The following is a 20,023-nucleotide window of genomic DNA, read 5'->3' as shown; positions in this document are numbered from 1 at the left end:
GCATTAACTTGGGGGCACCACATGAGAAAGGAGAGAAGCATGGGTCACCCCGAGCTTTGGAGCTCAGGGCTGGCTCACATACAGCACTCCAGAGGGGGGGAGGACAGGTGCAGACAACTCACTCCAGGGCTCACACCACCGGAGCAAGTCATCCACCACCTGCCTCCAAAGGATACAAACTGCAAAAAATGCTTTCCATGAGAAAATTAATGCGCATGTAGCAGAACGCAATGGACGTTAAGGTAAGTGCCTGTTTTTAATATTAGGAGGTGGGTGCGGACGGCTCTCCCTGGTGCTGGCCACGCTTGGGGGGGGGGCGCCTGCGGCACCTAGCCTCCCCCTCCGGGGTGCCGCTGTGGTTCCCGCGGTCCCTCCGGTTGTATAAAAAGGGGGCATTGGGAATTCTCCCTGTGGCGCTCCTGGATAGTGCTAATGTAGCATGTAGCAGTGTTGCTTGCGAATTTTGGCCTAAGTCATTTTCGCATCGAAAATCCTGTTTTCGTTTTTTGGCGAATTTTCACGAAAATCTTCAGAAATATTTGTGTTTTCGACCAGCATCGAAAATTCATTGTATGCGGATGCTTATGCCCTTATGCGGAAAAATGTCCACAATAATCCGCATGGAAATATAGACTATGAATGTATTTTGTAGGTACTGATCTTTTGCAGGAACGGATCTTTTGCAGATACTGATCTTTTGAATGTGTACAGCAACTTTGTGTGCAGCATCTTGCAAAGATTTCTATCTAATGGGGAGTTCAGCTCCATAGAATAGACTGTGTAGGTGTGGCTCTGATACTACATGGAAGGGGGTAAGATTTCTATCTGATGGGGAGTGCAGCTCCATAGAATAGACTGTGTAGGTGTGGCTCTCATACTACATGGAAGGGGGTAAGATTTCTATCTGATGGGGAGTGCAGCTCCATAGAATAGACTGTGTAGGTGTGGCTCTCATACTACATGGAAGGGGGTAAGATTTCTGTCTGATGGGGAGTGCAGCTCCATAGAACAGACTGTGTAGGTGTGGCTCTCATACTACATGGAAGGGGGTAAGATTTCTGTCTGATGGGGAGTGCAGCTCCATAGAATAGACTGTGTAGGTGTGGCTCTCATACTACATGGAAGGGGGTAAGATTTCTGTCTGATGGGGAGTGCAGCTCCATAGAATAGACTGTGTAGGTGTGGCTCTCATACTACATGGAAGGGGGTAAGATTTCTATCTGATGGGGAGTGCAGCTCCATAGAATAGACTGTGTAGGTGTGGCTCTGATACTACATGGAAGAGGGTAAGATTGGTCTGTGATCTTTCATTTTTCCAAAGACTTTTATCTGATGTGTGTACCCACCTTTATTCTTCTTGCTTCAAGGTTGAGGCACGTACTCTATTAGATAGAAAATGCGGCGTATGCTACGACGCGGGACGGCTAGTAATAATAATAATAATACATGAAGTCTTAATAACCCAGAGTACACGTGTAGTGTTGGTGTTTATAAAATTCTGTTTGTAGGCCTAACATTGTTCATATAATAATATTTGGCGTTGTATGACAAAATCTTCAACAAAAACTTTTGAATAAAAATAATGATAATAATAATAATAATAATACATTGTTAGGTAAAACCAAAGGCCAAGTGTTATTTGTAGGTTCCTGAACATATTGCACTAATATAACTAAAACCTGCTTATCCCTGAAACGGATTCTACAGGGCTGCTGCTGTCCTCCATTTTAATACCTTGGCTGCCATATTGCTGTAGACTTTCTCTCATGTTTATTTATTTATTTAAGTATTTATATAGCACTGACATATTATGCAGCGCTGTACAGAGTATACAGTGGCTTGCATAAGTATTCGGCCCTCTTGAAGTTTTCCACATTTTGTCACATTACTGCCACAAACATGCATCAATTTTATTGGAATTCCACGTGAAAGACCAACACAAAGTGGTGTACATGTGAGAAGTGGAGCGAAAATCATACATGATTCCAAACATGTAGTGCATGTGTCGTAGCCTAGGGCTAGTTTAGGGGGAAGCCAATTAACTTATCTGTATGTTTTTGGGATGTGGGAGGAAACCAGAGTGCCCAGAGAAAACCCACACAGACACAGGAAGAACATACAAACTTCTTGCAGATGTTGACCTGGCTGGGATTTGAACCGGGGACCCAGCGATGCAAGGCGAGAGCGCTAACCGCTATAGTGTTAGCCAGAAAATATGCTGCCCATCTGGTTGACATTGTAACACATAAACACCAGAATGATGAGATGTCCGAAAGTTACCCAGTTATAAGTGTTTGGTTAGAAGGCTCTCCACAGTGGATAATTTTAGGACTGAATGAGTATCTGTGGTGGAAATCAAAGGCCCTGTCAGTTGTTATGGTAACCACCCCCTTCCTCTGCTTCTTATCTGCCTAATTAATGGGCTTAATGGTTACATCCTCAGGCCCAGCAGGACACTGCCCTGTTGTTTAGAGAGGGAAAGGAGAATGGGGGAAGGGAGGAAACTTCAAACCCCTTCTTCTGCCTCCCCCACCAGCCAGAGACAGTATGGTTCTGCTCCCCCATGGCATGCTGGGAACACACAGGCCCATTCACTAACCTGACGTAAATTTGCATGACTAATGTTAGTGAGAGTCCCTCAATTGGATGCTATTGGGGGATATGAAAGCTCCAACATATGGGGGCTGCAGACAAACTTCCTATAAACTCTTGACCAATAACATTCAGATAAGTTAATTGGTTCCAATCGTCATTAGTGTTAAGGTGGCCGTACATCAGGCGACTAGGCAGCTTATCAATGATTATAAGCGGAATTGCTTGGAAATTGTGGACGCCAAGCGCATGCCCAATCTACTATGCAACCATAGTCGCATTAATCGATCGGACAGACTGTGAGTTATAGGGCCGACTTACCCAATCGTGTGTGTGGTGGTAACGACAAGCGATATCGGAAAAACATCAGGACGAACAGTATGAAACCCCCAACAATGTCCCCAATGTGTAATGCGCCCCCCCCCCCCCCCCCCCAGTGCGCTATACATTAGATTCTGAGCTCCTCTGAGGACAGTCAGTGACATGACTATGTACTCTGTAATGTGCTGCAGAAGATGTCAGTGCTATATAAATACATAATAATAATATGGGAGGACATTAGACTATGACTATGGTATGATTAGAGTGTGAGCTCCTCTGAGGACAGTCAGTGACATGACTTTGTACTCTGTAAAGTGCTGCAGAAGATGTCAGTGCTATATAAATACATAATAATAATATGGTAGGAACATTAGACTATGACTATGGTAGGATTAGATTATGAGCTCCTCTGAGAATAGATAGTGACATGACTATGTACTCTGTAATGTGCTGCAGTAGGTCTTCAGTTCCTGAGCAGAAAGGAGACATTAAGGATGTAACTTTTTACTCACGTGAAGCTGGATCATTTGAAATTCTATCTAGCATGTACACATATGGAAAGGTCTTGGACAGATTTTAGTGGAACAGAGTGTGGCCATGAAACCCTATGCACTTCTACACAGGACCTTGACAACATTTTATCCAGACTTTCATATTTTCAGTCTGCTGTCTTATATGAACACACACTTTTTTTTGTTTGTTTGTTTTTTCCCTTAAAGAGCAAGGCTTACTTTTAATTATATTCTGTACACAATCTGACAACATTTCATAGCCATATTTAAAGCAATGTACAAAGTGAAGGGATAGCATGGTACTCACCTTCCATACTCAGCTTGCTGAGGGGCAGAGTTTGCTGCCCATCCCAGTCACTTCTGAGCTCATAGCGGAAAGCAGCTATTCGCCGGCTAATGTCCCATTGCAGAGTGGCTTGCATGAACAGCGCCACCTTCTGGTGAGGCCTCCAAGAGAAGCAAAGCACCCTGGACCGCCGGGAAAGCTCATTCTCTGACAGCAATAACTGCAGCTCGCCATCTTTCTCCAGGTACAGCTGGGCCCCCTGGAACGAAGCTGCAGGCTTGATGCAGACGCTGTTGCGGCCGGTTCCGGGGCCCAGAGAGGCCATGGGCTGCCGGGGTACCAGACGGAGACGGAGAGCCCCTCTTGGGTACAACCATTCCACCGTGCCCTCCACGCAATGCAGCAAAACATGTTCCACGGATCGGGGCTCTAGGGAGAGACCACTGCCAAAAAACAACAAGATAACAGCCAGTCAGAACGCAAAGTCATAATAAGCACACTAATGACTGTTATCTAATGATCACATGGTCAGATATCACAAGAACAGGATAAAAGATGAAGGCCCTCATTCAATTCACTTTTTCTTCTCCTAGGAGATAATTTTTCATCTACTTTTAACCACTCTGCCATTGAAGAAGTACCAAAAAGTAGGTAAAATACATAGTAATAATATGGTAGGACATTAGACTATGCCTATGGTAGGATTAGATTGTGAGCTCCTCTGAGGACAGTCAGTGACATGACTATGTACTCTGTACAGTGCTGCAGGAGATGTCAGTGCTATATAAATACATAATAATAATATGGGAGGACATTAGACTATGACTATGGTAGGATTAGATTGTGAGCTCCTCTGAGGACTGTCAGTGACATGACTATGTACTCTGTAATGTGCTGCAGGAGATGTCCATGCTATATAAATACATAATAATAATATGGTTGGACATTACACTATGACTATGATAGGATTAGAGTGTGAGCTCCTCTGAGGACAGTCAGTGACATGGCTATGTACTCTGTAATGTGCTGCAGAAGATGTCAGTGCTATATAAATACATAATAATAATATGGTAGGACATTACACTATGACTATGATAGGATTAGAGTGTGAGCTCCTCTGAGGACAGTCAGTGACATGACTATGTACTCTGTAAAGTGCTGCAGGAGATGTCAGTGCTATATAAATACATAATAATAATATGGTAGGACATTAGGCTATGACTATGGTAGGGATTAGAGTGTGAGCTCCTCTGAGGACAGTCAGTGACATGACTATGTACTCTGTAATGTGCTGCAGAAGATGTCAGTGCTATATAAATACATAATAATAATATGGTAGGATATTAGGCTATGACTATGGTAGGGTTAGACTGTGAGCTCCTCTGAGGACAGTCAGTGACATGACTATGTACTCTGTAAAGTGCTGCAGAAGATGTCAGTGCTATATAAATACACTAGCCGTCCCGCGTCGTAGCATATGCCGCATCTTCTATCTATCTAATAGAGTACGTGCCTCAACCTTGAAGCAAGAAGAATAAAGGTGGGTACACACATCAGATAAAAGTCTTTGGAAAAATGAAAGATCACAGACCAATCTTACCCTCTTCCATGTAGTATCAGAGCCACACCTACACAGTCTATTCTATGGAGCTGAACTCCCCATTAGATAGAAATCTTTGCAAGATGCTGCACAGAAAGTTGCTGTACACATTCAAAAGATCAGTATCTGCAAAAGATCCGTTCCTGCAAAAGATCAGTACCTACAAAATACATTCATAGTCTATATTTCCATGCGGATTATTGTGGACATTTTTCCGCATAAGGGCATAAGCATCCGCATACAATGAATTTTCGATGCTGGTCGAAAACACAAATATTTCTGAAGATTTTCGTGAAAATTCGCCAAAAAACGAAAACAGGATTTTTGATGCGAAAATGACTTAGGCGAAAATTCGCAAACAACACTGCTACATGCTACATTAGCACTATCCAGGAGCGCCACAGGGAGGATTCCCAATGCCCCCTTTTTATACAACCGGAGGGACCGCGGGAACCACAGCGGCACCCCGGAGGGGGAGGCTAGGTGCCGCAGGCGCCCCCCCCCCAAGCGTGGCCAGCACCAGGGAGAGCCGTCTGCACCCACCTCCCAATATTAAAAACAGGCACTTACCTTAACGGCCATTGCGTTCTGCTACATGCGCATTCATTTTCTCATGGAAAGCATTTTTTGCAGTTTGTATCCTTTGGAGGCAGGTGGTGGATGGCTTGCTCCGGTGGTGTGAGCCCTGGAGTGAGTTGTCTGCAGAGCAGGGACAAGGTCCTCCAGCACCCAAAGCTGAGACACCAAAGTGTGCCCCTCCATCCCTCCCACCCCAGTCATCACACACTGATTACTATTAGACTAAGAGGGCCACAGGGCCCCCAACACCTTAATATCTAGTTATCTGGCTTGCAGTCACTGCCATGTATCCCCTTTTCTTATTTCCTTCTGCTTCATACACAATTAGGAATGACAGCTGAATGAATTGTGCGCCCCCTCCTACACTGCGCCCTGAGGCTGGAGCCTCTCCAGCCTATGCCTCGGCCCGGCCCTGGTTGTCTGCACCTGTCCTCCCCCCCCCCCCCCCCCCCTCTGGAGTGCTGTATGTGAGCCAGCCCTGAGCTCTAAAGCTCGGGGTGACCCATACTTCACTCGTTTATCATGTGGTGCCCCCAAGTTAATGCGCATGTAGCAGAACGCAATGGACGTTAAGGTAAGTGCCTGTTTTTAATATTGGGAGGTGGGTGTGGACGGCTCTCCCCGACACTGGCCACGCTTGGGGGGGGGGGGGGGGGGGGGGTCGCCTGCGCCTCCCCCTCCGGGGTGTCGCTGTGGTTCCCAGGCAGTGAGAGAGCCTGGGACCCTGTGGTCCCCCCGGTTGTATAAAAGGGGGGCATTGGGAATCCTCCCCGTGGCGCTCCTGGATAGTGCTAATGTAGCATGTAGCAGTGTTGCTTGCGAATTTTCGCCTCGAAAATCCCGTTTTCGTTTTTTGGCGAATTTTCACGAAAATCTTCAGAAATATTTGCGTTTTCGACCAGCATAGAAAATTCATTGTATGCGGATGCTTATGCCCTTATGCGGAAAAATGTCCACAATAATCCGCATGGAAATTCAATCTATGCGGACGTTTATACGGAAAAATGCCCGCAATAATGCGCAAGAAACTTCTCTGAATGCGGGCGCTAATGCCCTTATGTGGAAAATGTCCGCAATCATACGCAAGTAATGCGAAAATGACTGGCCTTAGGCGAAAATTAACGTGAAAAAATTAGATGGAAAATTTGCCTGTCAAAACGAAATTAGGCGAAAATTCGGTAAAAATTTATCAAAACAAATTTTTGCATTTTCGCTCATCACTGGCATGTAGCAGGGCGACCGCTTTGCAGTATTGGTTTTTTGACCCTGCATAGTTTGGCATGCAAAAGCAAATGCATATTTGCATGAGTATTGCCTCATGAATAGCCAATTAGGCCAGATTTGCAAAGCCAGACTTGCTAGGGTAGGCCTCTTTTCCACGGACAGTTGATAGGCAGTAACATGCCTCTCAAACTCTTACAACTGCTCACTACTGCCTGGTAACAGCTTGCTGCTGCCTGGAAACTGCTTGTTGCTGCCTGGTATCTGCTCACTGCTGCCTGGTAACTGCTTGCTGCTGCCTGGTAACTGCTTGCTGCTGCCTGGTAACTGCTTGCTGCTGCCTGGTAACTGCTTGCTGCTGCCTGGTAACTGCTTGCTGCTGCCTGGTAACTGCTTACTGCTGCCTGGTAACAGCTTGCTGCTGCCTGGTAACTGCTTGTTGCTGCCTGGTAACTGCTTGTTGCTGCCTGGTATCTGCTCACTGCTGCCTGGTAACTGCTTGTTGCTGCATGATAACTGCACACTGCTGCCTGGTAACTGCTTGCTGAGCACACGGCTCAACAGTCCGTGGAAAAGAGGCCTTAAACTTGGTGATTGAGCACGCATACATTTTCTCATGCAAAGTACTTCTTCTTCTTGCTCGAAGGTTGAGGCACTTACTCTATTATATATATAGATAATAATAATATGATAGGACATTAGACTATGACTATGGTAGGATTAGAGTGTGAGCTCCTCTGAGGACAGTCAGTGACATGACTATGTACTCTGTAAAGTGCTGCAGAAGATGTCAGTGCTATATAAATACATAATAATAATATGGTAGGACATTAGACTATGACTATGGTAGGATTAGATTGTGAGCTCCTCTGAGGACAGTCAGTGACATGACTATGTACTCTGTAAAGTGCTGCAGAAGATGTCAGTGCTATATAAATACATAATAATAATATGGTAGGACGTTAGACTATGACTATGGTAGGATTAGAGTGTGAGCTCCTCTGAGGACAGTCAGTGACATGACTATGTACTCTGTACAGTGCTGCAGAAGGTGTCAGTGCTATATAAATACTGTGAGTTGGATGCAGACACAACTTTCAGAGAAAATCACAGCCTGCATTGTAAATTATTTGTGTCTATAATTAGACATCACTACTATAATAATTATTTAAGATGTTGGTGTCTCTGTGCTGCGTTGCCATGCATGAAGAGTAATGCAGTAGATACATTATACTTTGTACAGCGCCACGGAATATGTTGGCGCTTTATAAATCAATAATAATAATAATAATAATAGTTCAGTTGCAGGCATCATTCCCCTTCATACCAGTTTACCAGCTGAGGGGTTAACACTCAGCAGCTTCCAGGCTCTCCTGGGAAGCAGGATTGACCCCAGCTTGTAACCCGGACCCTGTTGAGTTGTTAGGTCTGAAATTGACTAAAGACTGTAATGACAGACATGGGCAGAGCAGCTGCCTGCAGCCTCATAGCTGCCGGGCAACAGACGCCTGGCTGGCACTAGAGAGGAATTCACTGAAACTTTACCGAAATATAGGAGTAGGGGGGGAAAAATCAGTCAAGACGTTGCAAGGTGAGAAGTCAGAAAATAGAATATGGATCAAGAAATGATTGATATTCGCCGTGTAATTCCTTCAAGTTTTTTCATCCATTATGAGCCTGCAGGTCATCAACTTTACTGCTGGCAGACAAGGAAAAAAACCAGACAGCACCAACTCCTCTTATCTAAAAACACACCCACTAACATTGCGATAGGCTAATGCTAGGAACACACCTTACAATTTTGTGTTAGATAGATGGTTTGATAGATAAATTCCGTCATGTCCGATATTATATCCGATCGTTTTTCTGGTCGATTTTTCATAGAAGTGAATGGAAATTGATAAGAAAAGATAAGAAAATCGAGTGGACAGTCGATCGGACGGAATATCGACCGAAAAATAGGAATTGTGTGTACCTAGCACTAAAGGAATAATGTGATAGGCTAAGAGGTTGAGGTTTATTTATAGATATATGTATATGCAGGGAGGGGAGGAGGGAGATGCTGCTTGCTTGGCAGTGGGAAACAGACATTATTTCCCACAATGCATCAAGGTTCACAGACAGGAAACTGTCAGGACCATGGTCATGACATCACACTGTGGGCGGCGTTTCACCACGATATCAGCCATACAGACCTCCCTGATGATCTATTTGAGAAAAAGTAAAAATTTCTAATGGGAAAGGGGGTATCAGCTACTGACTGGGCTGAAGTTCAATTTAGGACCCTCATAGGTAAGTGTACGAAGAGCGTTGTGGGGGCAGAGAGCTCATGTACTGCTAGGTGGGGAGTGATAAGGAAGGGTAAGTGGGGAGTGATAAGGAAGGGTAACCCACCCAAACAAATAAACTTCTTGGCCAATTTCGGCTGTTCCAGTCGACCATCTCCATTCTCCGCTGCACCCAATCAACGAACCTTTTCTGCCAGAATGCATTTCTTGGGATGGATACATTCATGCGAGCTTCAGGTAAGTGTTTGGTGTATGTTGTAAGGTCATTTATAACTATGGATAGTTATTAAGATGCAGAATTAATCAGCTTGAGGCTCCCTGCACACTGCAAATCCGTTTTCCGATTCCGATTCCGTTTCCGATTCCGATTCCGTTTCCGATTTTCCTTGAATACATTCAACAGAAAAACGGATCAAAAAACGCAGCATGCAGTTAAGATTAAAAATCTGAATCGGAATCGGATGTAAAAACAGATTAAAAATCTGAATCTGAATCTGATTTGCTTGCAGTGTGCAAGAGGCCTGAAAGTGCACCAATTAAGTCCTAAACCATCACTAAAGATGAGGATGATGGCCAGGCAACCTGCATTGTTTAACACATTAGCAGCTTCAGTAGAGTGATCTAATTTGAGATAAGTGCTCTGCTTTTGGCCACAGTCGGCAGAACTCCTTGTGCTGTATATTCTTGGAATGCTTTGATCTCTCTCTGCTAGCAGAAAATACAGAAACTGAAAGCAGAAGTCCCCTGTTATTGTCTCACGCTGCCCCCTAGTGACAAGTGGCCGTAAATACACATTACAGCAGTGCTGATTAGAAGCAGGGAAATGTAGCAAATAAGAAATAAAAAAAGGTGCTAAATTGAAATTGCCCTGAAGCATTTTCAAACCGCTAAACAAAATTGGCTGCTAAATGGTTAAAAGGATTCAGTGGCAGTCTCACTTCTGGTGGGTGTTTGAGAGCCGGGTAGCCACACTGGGTATGGCGGGGTCATAGAGCCAGGGGCGTAACTACAGGGGAGGAGCCTCAGCAATCGTAGGGGGGCCCTGTGCAGTGAGGGCCCCCAACTACTAACCTTCCCTTCCTCCGATACAGGGGACTATACTGCAGATCAGGTGTTTTGTGGCGACACTTGTTATGCGTGTGACAATCATGATGGTCACATTTGTTTTATGACCCTTGTGAAATGGTCCCCCAGGCTGTGAGGGGCACCAGGGGGAGGCAAGGGAAGCGGTGTGACCATTGGGTGGGGGCATCAAAATTTGCTGGGGGTCCCCAAGACTTGTAGTTACTCCCCTGCATAGCGCACTGTGTGATGGTGTTTTCGCAGTGATCAGGCCCCATCCGTTGGCTGTCACCGCTCCTTCCTCTTCTCTGGCAGATAAAATAACAAACACGACTCCCTGAGACTCATAAATGATATAACAGCCGCTTATGACTTCCTGCTGGAGCTCATTCCATATGCTATACTCTCTGTAATGTGCTTAATTCCTGAGCTATTTATTGCTACGCACTCCCACGCTTCCTGCGCTGGAGATCTGCAACAGGCAGCCCCAGCAGGATCTGCAACAGGCAGCCCCAGCAGGATCTGCAACAGGCAGCCACAGCCCTCACTGCTACGCACCCCAAGTCTCTGCAACAGGCAGCTCCGGCCTCACTGCTACGCACCCCAAGTCTCTCTGCAACAGGCAGCCACAGCCCTCACTGCTACGCACCCCAAGTCTCTGCAACAGGCAGCCCCAGCAGGATCTGCAACAGGCAGCCCCAGCAGGATCTGCAACAGGCAGCCACAGCCCTCACTCCTATGCACCCCAAGTCTCTGCAACAGGCAGCCACAGCCCTCACTGCTATGCACCCCAAGTCTCTGCAACAGGCAGCCCCAGCCTCAGTGCTACGCACCCCAAGTCTCTGCAACAGGCAGCGCCGGCCTCACTGCTATGCACCCTAAGGATCTACAACAGGCAGCCCCAGCAGGATCTGCAAAAGGCAGCCCCAGCAGGATCTGCAACAGGCAGCCACAGCCCTCACTGCTACGCACCCCAAGTCTCTCTGCAACAGGCAGCGCCGGCCTCACTGCTACGCACCCCAAGTCTCTGCAACAGGCAGCGCCGGCCTCACTGCTATGCACCCCAAGGATCTGCAACAGGCAGCCCCAGCCTAACGCAACCTCAGCTTCATTGCTACGCACACCCAAGAATCTGCAACAGGCAGCGCTGGCCTCACTGCTATGCACCCCAAGGATTTGCAGCAGACAGCCCCAGCAGGATCTGCAACAGGCAGACACAGCCCTCACTGCTATGCACCCTAAGGATCTGCAACAGGCAGCCCCAGCCTCACTGCTACGCACCCCAAGGTTCTGCAACAGGCAGCCCCAGCCTCACTGCTACACACCCCAAGGTTCTGCAACAGGCAGCCCCAGCCTCAGTGCTACGCCCCCCAAGGTTCTGCAACAGGCAGCGCCGGCCTCACTGCTACACACCCCAAGGTTCTGCAACAGGCAGCCCCAGCCTCAGTGCTACGCCCCCCAAGGTTCTGCAACAGGCAGCCCCAGCCTCAGTGCTATCCACCCCAAGGATCTGCAACAGGCAGCGCCGGCCTCACTGCTATGCACCCTAAGGATCTGCAACAGGCAGCCCCAGCCTCACTGCTATGCACCCCAAGATTCTGCAACAGGCAGCCACCGGCCTCACTGCTACGCACCCCAAGATTCTGCAAAAGGCAGCGCCGGCCTCACTGCTATGCACCCTAAGGATCTGCAACAGGCAGCTCCGGCCTCACTGCTATGCACCCTAAGGATCTGCAACAGGCAGCCCCAGCCTCACTGCTATGCACCCCAAGATTCTGCAACAGGCAGCCACCGGCCTCACTGCTATGCACCCCAAGATTCTGCAAAAGGCAGCGCCGGCCTCACTGCTACGCACCCCAAGATTCTGCAACAGGCAGCGCCGGCCTCACTGCTACGCACCCTAAGGATCTGCAACAGGCAGCCCCAGCCTCACTGCTATGCACTGCAAGGAAACAGTGAATGTTTTGTCCACCCAAATATTCTTCAAGCAATGTGCAAAGTCTTGTGATCCACCCACCCTGCTATGTTGTGCAGCCACAGGGCACAAGAACGCATTCACACTGATGCACACGCACACATGCCTTCACACTGATGCACACGCACACATGCCTTCACACTGATGCACACGCACACATGCCTTCACACTGATGCACACGCACACATGCCTTCACAATGTGGGTTTAGTTTATCATTCATTTCCAGGTGGCTAGTCCATAGCTAGGCAGGCTTCATTAAATGTCCCATATGAGTACATTACTAACTGAACAGGAGCGAATGGGCTCCAAAGAGTGGCCAAACGTTTGGTCTAGCTTGAAATTCACTAAACCCTGCCCCTTCTCCTGCATGCTCTTTGGAGCACTAGTGATCTGCCCTTCCTCCTGCATGCTCATTGGAGCACTAGTGGCCCACCCCTCCTCCTGCATGCTCTTTGGAGCACTAGTGATCTGCCCTTCCTCCTGCATGCTCATTGGAGCACTAGTGGCCCACCCCTCCTCCTGCATGCTCTTTGGAGCACTAGTGATCTGCCCTTCCTCCTGCATGCTCTTTGGAGCACTAGTGGCCTGCCCTTCCTCAAGCATGCTCTTAGGAATACTAGTGGCCTGCCTTCCTCCTTCATGCTGTTTGGAGCACTGGTGGCCTGCCCTTCCTCATTCATGCTCTTTGGAGCACTAGTGGCCTGCCCCTTCTCCTGCAAGCTCTTTGGAGCACTAGTGGCCTGCCCTTCCTCAAGCATGCTCTTTGCAGCACTAGTGGCCTGCCCTTCCTCAAGCATGCTCTTTGCAGCACTAGTGGCCTGCCCTTCCTCAAGCATGCTCTTTGCAGCACTAGTGGCCTGCCCTTTCTCCTGCATGCTCTTTGGAGCACTAATAGCCTGCCCTTCCTCCTTCATGCTCTTTGAAGAATTAGTGGCCTGCCCTTCCTTCTTCATGCTTCTTGGAGCACTAGTGACCTGCCCTTCCTCCTGCATGCTCTTTGCAGCACTAGTGGCCCGCCCTTCTTCCTGCATGTTCTTTGGGGAACTAGTGGCCTGCCCTTCCTCCCGCATGCTCTTTGCAGCACTAGTGGCCTGCCCTTCTTCCTGCATGCTCTTTGCAGCACTAGTGGCCTGCCCTTCCTCCGTTATGCTTCTTGGAGCACTAGTGTCCTGCCCTTCCTCCTTGATGCTGATTGGAGCTCTAGTGGCCTGCACTTCTTCCTGCATGCTGCTTTGGAGCACTAGTGACCTGCACTTCTTTCTGCATGCTGTTTCGAGCACTAGTGGCCCGCCCTTTCTCCTTCCAGCTCTTTGGAGCTCTAGTGGCCTGCCCCTCCTCTTGCATGCTGCTTGGGGCACTAGTGGCCTGCACTTCTTCCTGCATGCTGTTTTGGGCACTAGTGGCCTGCCCCTCCTCCTGCATGCTCTTTGCAGCACTAGTGGCCTGCCCTTCCTCCTTCATGCTCTTTTTAGCACTATTGGCCTGCTTAGCACTATTGGCCTGCCCTTCCTCCTTTATGCTCCTTGGAGCACTAGTGGTGTGCCCCTCCTCCTGCATGCTCTTTGAAACACTAGTGACCTGCACTTCTTCCTGCATGCTGTTTGCAGCACTAGTGGCCTGCCCTTTCTCCTTCCAGCTCTTTGGAGCACTAGTGGCCAACCCCTCCTCCTGCATACTCTTGGAGCACTAGTGGCCTGCTCTTCCTCTGCATACTCTTTGGAGCACTAGTGGCCTGCCCTTCCTCCTACATACTCTTGGAGCACTAGTGGCCTGCCCCTCCTCCTTTATGCTCCTTGGAGCACTAGTGGCCCGCCCTCCTCCTTTATGCTCATTGGAGCACTAGTGGCCCACCCCTCCTCCTTTATGCTCTTTGGAGCACCAGTGGCCCACCCCTCCTCCTGCATGCTCTTGGAGCACCAGTGGCCCACCCCTCCTCCTGCATGCTCTTGGAGCACTAGTGGCCTGCCCTTCCTCCTGCATGCTCTTTGGAGCACTAGTGGCCTGCCCTTCCTCCTGCATACTCTTGGAGCACTAGTGGCCTGCCCTTCCTCCTGCATGCTCTTTGGAGCACTAGTGGCCTGCCCTTCCTCCTGCATACTCTTGGAGCACTAGTGGCCTGCCCTCCTCCTTTATGCTCATTGGAGCACTAGTGGCCCACCCCTCCTCCTTTATGCTCTTTGGAGCACTAGTGGCCCACCCCTCCTCCTGCATGCTCTTGGAGCACCAGTGGCCCACCCCTCCTCCTGCATGCTCTTGGAGCACTAGTGGCCTGCCCTTCCTCCTGCATGCTCTTTGGAGCACTAGTGGCCTGCCCTTCCTCCTGCATACTCTTGGAGCACTAGTGGCCTGCCCTTCCTCCTGCATGCTCTTTGGAGCACTAGTGGCCTGCCCTTCCTCCTGCATACTCTTGGAGCACTAGTGGCCTGCCCTCCTCCTTTATGCTCATTGGAGCACTAGTGGCCCACCCCTCCTCCTTTATGCTCATTGGAGCACTAGTGGCCCACCCCTCCTCCTGCATGCTCTTTGGAGCACTAGTGGCCTGTCCCTCCTCCTGCATGCTTCTTGGAGCACTAGTGGTTTGCCTCCTGCATGTTCTTTGGACCACTACTGGAAATCTTTAAGCACCATAATGGCAAGAGATGCTATCATTTATACAGAATGGGTCCCAACACTGGCAATTCACTAGCATAAGCCAATTTTTTTTCAAGAAGAGGTTATTACCTCACTGTTGACCCTTTTCATTCAATTGCCACTCCCACCCCTTGGAGAAGAATTTTATTGTTGTCTGTGTCCCTGCTGAAAAGATAATCCTACCTTCTTTTCCAAGGTTGGTGAGAAGAGAAAATAAAATTAAACATGCCTAGCCGGGATGCAAACAGCAATTAAATCCTGACATATCCTTTCCAAACCTCTTCCCAAAAAGAATAAATTTGTGGGGGTCCACTACACTTCAAAGCACAGCTACAGTCTATAAACATTTTCACTATTTCAGTATTTTGTGGTCACATGACTTCCGATCACTTCCTGATACTGAGACTACATCGCTGAGACTGGAAACAGGAAGTGAAGAGAAATCATCAAAACTGGGACACATACAGAAATAAAACCGTGTGCAGTACGGTAAATAGTTATCTAACAGCAGAAATGTGCTTGTGCTTATAGCTTGCAGATATTTTATTTATGTCTTGCCCCTTTTTTTCAGCTCACTATAAGCTGGATCTTGATGAACCCAATAACGTAATGATAAGGTTACATAAACCCCCATTGCATTATGGGAGAGGACCTTTCCTTTCAGGCCTGCTTAAAGGACAACTGAAGTGAAAGGGATATGGAGGCTGCAATATTTACTTCTTTTAAACAATACACATTGCCTGGCTGTGCTGCTGATCCTCTGCCTCTAATACGTTTAGCCACAGCCCCTGAACAAGCATGCAGATCAGGTGCTCTGACTGAAGTCAGACTGGATAACTGCATGCTTGTTTCAGGTGTGTGATTCAGACACTACTGCAGCCAAAGAGATCAGCAGGACAGCCAGGCAACTGGTATTGCTTAAAAGGAAATCAATATGGCAGCCTCCCTATACCTCTCACTTCAAGTGTCCTTAAAAGAAGTACATGCTGAGAGCGGCACAAGAGGTGGCCGTTTTAGCATTACTTGAAATGTGTCTGACAATTAAAGGTATAGGGACACAATAAACACTAATGCTAAATGTACAAGAATAGAAAGTGCAAACACTTTTACCATTCTAAAGTGCATGTATTTCCCACAACATGACTGAAAGTGTGATTGATTGGATATGTTGAAAAATCCCCATAGAACCAAAAGAAGGAGGCGCAGTAGAGGATTGATGGCCATATGGCATAGCATTGCACCAATGCATTGCGATTCAATCAATATTCAATTGATGCCTGTTGAAATCTATTGAGATCGATTTTGCAGGTTTTCATAGGGATCGATGACTAATTGATGAATTCCTGATTGAGGACAGGTCGATTGGTTTGGCACAGTGGACCATAATCATCCCGTATATGTCTAGCCTAAGGATCCATTGATTTGCTCCTACGTATGAGCAGAAACTGCTCCTAACATGTATAGCTCCACTCACACAGGAAGTTGAAATTGTGCTAGCAAATGGAATCCACTGGCTGCTGGTTGATCATCTGGAGGTTGTGTTCCTTAATCAGTGAGCACTGCAGAGACTGGGGATTTGCCCGTTAGGAAAATGTTCTCCTCGTCCCTTGAGTTTGGGATTTAGGACTAAAGCTGTTTTCACCTAGCAACCAATCAAATGTAAACTTCCTGGCTAAATTTAATCTGATTGGTTGCCGAGAGGAACTAAATCCAGGCTAACCAACACATTGAAGCATTCAAGCTTGAAGCTAGCCAGTGAGGAACATCTGATCTCCACACTTGGTGACATACAACAGGAACCTACAGGGTAGCCAGGAAACAAGCATGAATCAGAGAACTATGGCTACCCATATCTTCTTCTCACTAACGGTTATCTTAAAAAAAGTGTTATGTTCTTGTAAAATAAACTTGTAGCCACATTATTAAAGTTTCTAAACTATAAGTCATTTCCAAAAATAGCTTAAAAAAAGACTAATTTTGGAAGAGAGAAGGTTTGCTCTTCTATCAGCTGATCACATGACTGAGAGAGGGTTAACAGTCAAGCAGAGGGAGGTGCATGCTGGGAGTCTGCCTGTCTCCACTGATATATTGCAGTCCTAAAAAGTTCTCTGGAAGGTCATTAGGTGGCTATTGAGTCAGACAACTTGTTTCCAAATAGCAATACAAATTTAACTCAACAAAAACAAAGCTAGCTTCCCCTGTAACTTACTATTAATAATAATCATATAAAGGGGCAGGATATGACTTTCCGAAACAAACTAATGTAGCCCTCAAAAAAGTTTACAAAAGTTTTATATTTGCCTTTTAAAATTCAACACTGTGCAAGAGGGGAAAAAAGGACAAAACAAAAAAACTGGGAAAAGAAAAAAAATAAACTTATTTACACACATTTAGTTTATTGTTTTTTTTTTCATATGTATTTATTTATTTAGAATGTAGACTAAATTAATCCCTGCCAATAACATAACCAAAGAATACCAAGACTGAAAAAAATATACCGGTACTGTATATATTTTGGGGGATTTTGCAACAATGTGGCAAAAGTTTTTATTTTATTTTTTTTGACACACACTTAATTAGAAACAGAAAAAGCTGTCTGTGCAGCAGCAGCAGCAACAAAAAGTGTACATGGAAATCAAAAATAAATAATAATATCTATTAAAGTATTCAAGTAAAAATCGCATATAATCAGTCTGAATAGTGCTGCAATATTAAAATGAATCACTCACATCAAAAGTGCTTAGGCAATATAAAATAATAAAAAAATACACATTAAATTATTTTAATTAATTCTACAACTTTTATTTCTAAAACTGGTAGCATGATATAACCCTTGCAAGAATCAGTTTTTATTATGAATCATGATATCATTATTATCAGTAGTAATAGTCACGCTAATTAGTATTATAATTATTATTTGCTATTTTTTCCAACAACAAACAAAAACGTATGAAATAAAGAACCAAATCCAGCAATAGTAGTAGTAGTGTTAATTATTTGTATCATGATTTTATTTTTTTGCTATTTTTTCCAATGCTTCAAAGCTAAGCAACAAAAACTTACAGGAGGAAATAACCAAGACATGCTCAGATATATGAACAGCAGAAACCTAATACCCCATGTCATTATAGCTAAGCTTGCAAACGTTTCTTCTGATACCTCCAGGGCCACCTATAGCTGAACATCACTGTCCTCTTTGCCAACAACACAAGAAGACCAGCTGGCAATAACAAGCTGCTATTTTCCAGGATTTAGTGATACTGAAAACTAGCATTATATATATGGCAGTCCTCACCTTCCCCTCCAGTTGCAGGGGTTCCCCAGAGAGCCGCTGAGGACACACTTGAGGGTCCCAAGGAAGACGACCCAGAGGAAAAAGTTTAGCATCTTCAGCGATCTTCTCCAGGGTTCAGCTTTGAGAGGTCATGGCTGGCAGCTAGGGCGAGTCAGAGGGCTTTCCTCCTGGTCTCAGTCTCATCCCCTTTAAATGTCTCTCAGCCATGGAAGGAGAGGGAAAGGGGCAAGTTCCTACCACAGTGATGGGACCTTCAACATGTCCAGAAAACTTCTCTGCCCCAAACTCTGGGAAATCCTGGGACAGGACACTCAGAGGTGGGGGGAAGAGTGGCCACAGAGGGGGTAGTGGAATTTGCAGCAGGCCAATCCCAGCACAGCACTGTCCAGCCAATCCGAAGTGTAGGAGAGTCTGGAGAAGTTTCGGTCCCATCCCCCCTTCTCTCTGCACAGGGGTAACCAGAGAACAATGCAATTATAAAGAGAGAGAGGGGAGGAAAGCGCTACAAGTATTCTAGTCCAGATGTTCAGCAGCATTGAAGTGGCTGTGTGGGATTGGGGTAGAATGTCCCCCTCTTGGCAGCCTGACTGACTCTCTCCTCCATGTCTCTGACATTTCTCCTACAATAACCTAGCAGTGCTGGGAGAAAGGGGAAAAGTTCTCAGAGAGCCTCCAACTTCTCCACTATGTACAAAGCTCATTGTGGGGGGATTACTGCGACCATCGGGTCTGTTCTTTCCCCCCTTGCCATATTATTTCTAAAGACCAGACCTTCTTCCATTGTGCCAAGCCAGGGAGGTCCCCCAGCCAAAACTCCTCAATGTAATGCTCACAGCAGCTCTGCTCATTATTATATAAAAAAGTTTTACCTGTGGAAACAAACTTTTCTGGATCAAAAAATAACCGAGGAGAAGAGGTTTCCTGAAGCTCTGCACCTCTACATACAGGCTTAAAAAATGGTTTTGGTGGGGGGGGGGGGGGGGGTGCGTGCGTGTGCATGTGTGCGTGCGTGTGTGTGTGTGTCGCACTCCACAACTAGCAACTAAGGTTTTCTATTTTATTGACCTGAAGAAGCAGGCTGTGTCCCGCGAAACGCACTGTCAACAGTATAACCGGTTAGTTTTTTAATAAAGACTCTGTTATCCATCCCAGTGAGTGTCTGCGATAGAGGTAAGAAACCTTGTTTTATTATTTTTATATTCAGCCAGTACCTACATCTTGGGCGCCTCCCCACAACCCCTATCAATTGAGTGTGTTTTGGCTGGGGTCGTTACTGTGTGTGTGCCTTGTGCATTTATGTGTGTATCTGTGTGTGTGTACACATAGTCATGTCACTGGCTGTCCTCAGAGGAGCTCACAATCTAATCCTACCATAGTCCTAGTCTAATGTCCTACCATATTATTATTATGTATTTATATAGCACTGACATCTTCTGCAGCACATTACAGAGTACATAGTCATGTCACTGACTGTCCTCAGAGGAGCTCACAATCTAATCCTACCATAGTCATAGTCTAATGTCCTACCATATTATTATTATGGATTTATATAGCACTGACATCTTCTGCAGCACTTTACAGAGTACATAGTCATGTCACTGACTGTCCTCAGAGGAGCTCACACTCTAATCCTACCATAGTCATAGTCTAATGTCCTACC

General features: G+C 46.5%; 1 protein-coding gene across 1 annotated transcript in view; it reads right to left on the bottom strand.

Moving 5' to 3' along the window:
* Positions 1 to 18,655, bottom strand: part of METRN (meteorin, glial cell differentiation regulator) — a 32,851-nt gene extending 14,196 nt beyond the window's left edge. The window contains exons 1-2 of the mRNA XM_068246439.1: positions 18,364 to 18,655; positions 3,733 to 4,154 (exon numbers count right to left, since the gene is read on the bottom strand). Coding sequence (XP_068102540.1) covers positions 3,733 to 4,154; positions 18,364 to 18,455 — 514 coding nt within the window. The 5' untranslated portion in view covers positions 18,456 to 18,655. The remainder of the gene's footprint in view (positions 1 to 3,732; positions 4,155 to 18,363) is intronic.
* Between the last annotated feature and the right edge of the window lie 1,368 nt (positions 18,656 to 20,023).

This window comes from Hyperolius riggenbachi, chromosome 7 (genome assembly GCF_040937935.1).
Source record: "Hyperolius riggenbachi isolate aHypRig1 chromosome 7, aHypRig1.pri, whole genome shotgun sequence".
Classification (NCBI taxonomy): Eukaryota; Metazoa; Chordata; class Amphibia; order Anura; family Hyperoliidae; genus Hyperolius; species Hyperolius riggenbachi.
The sequence above is the reverse complement of the archived record's forward strand: the minus strand, read 5'-3'. Positions and strand labels throughout refer to the sequence as shown.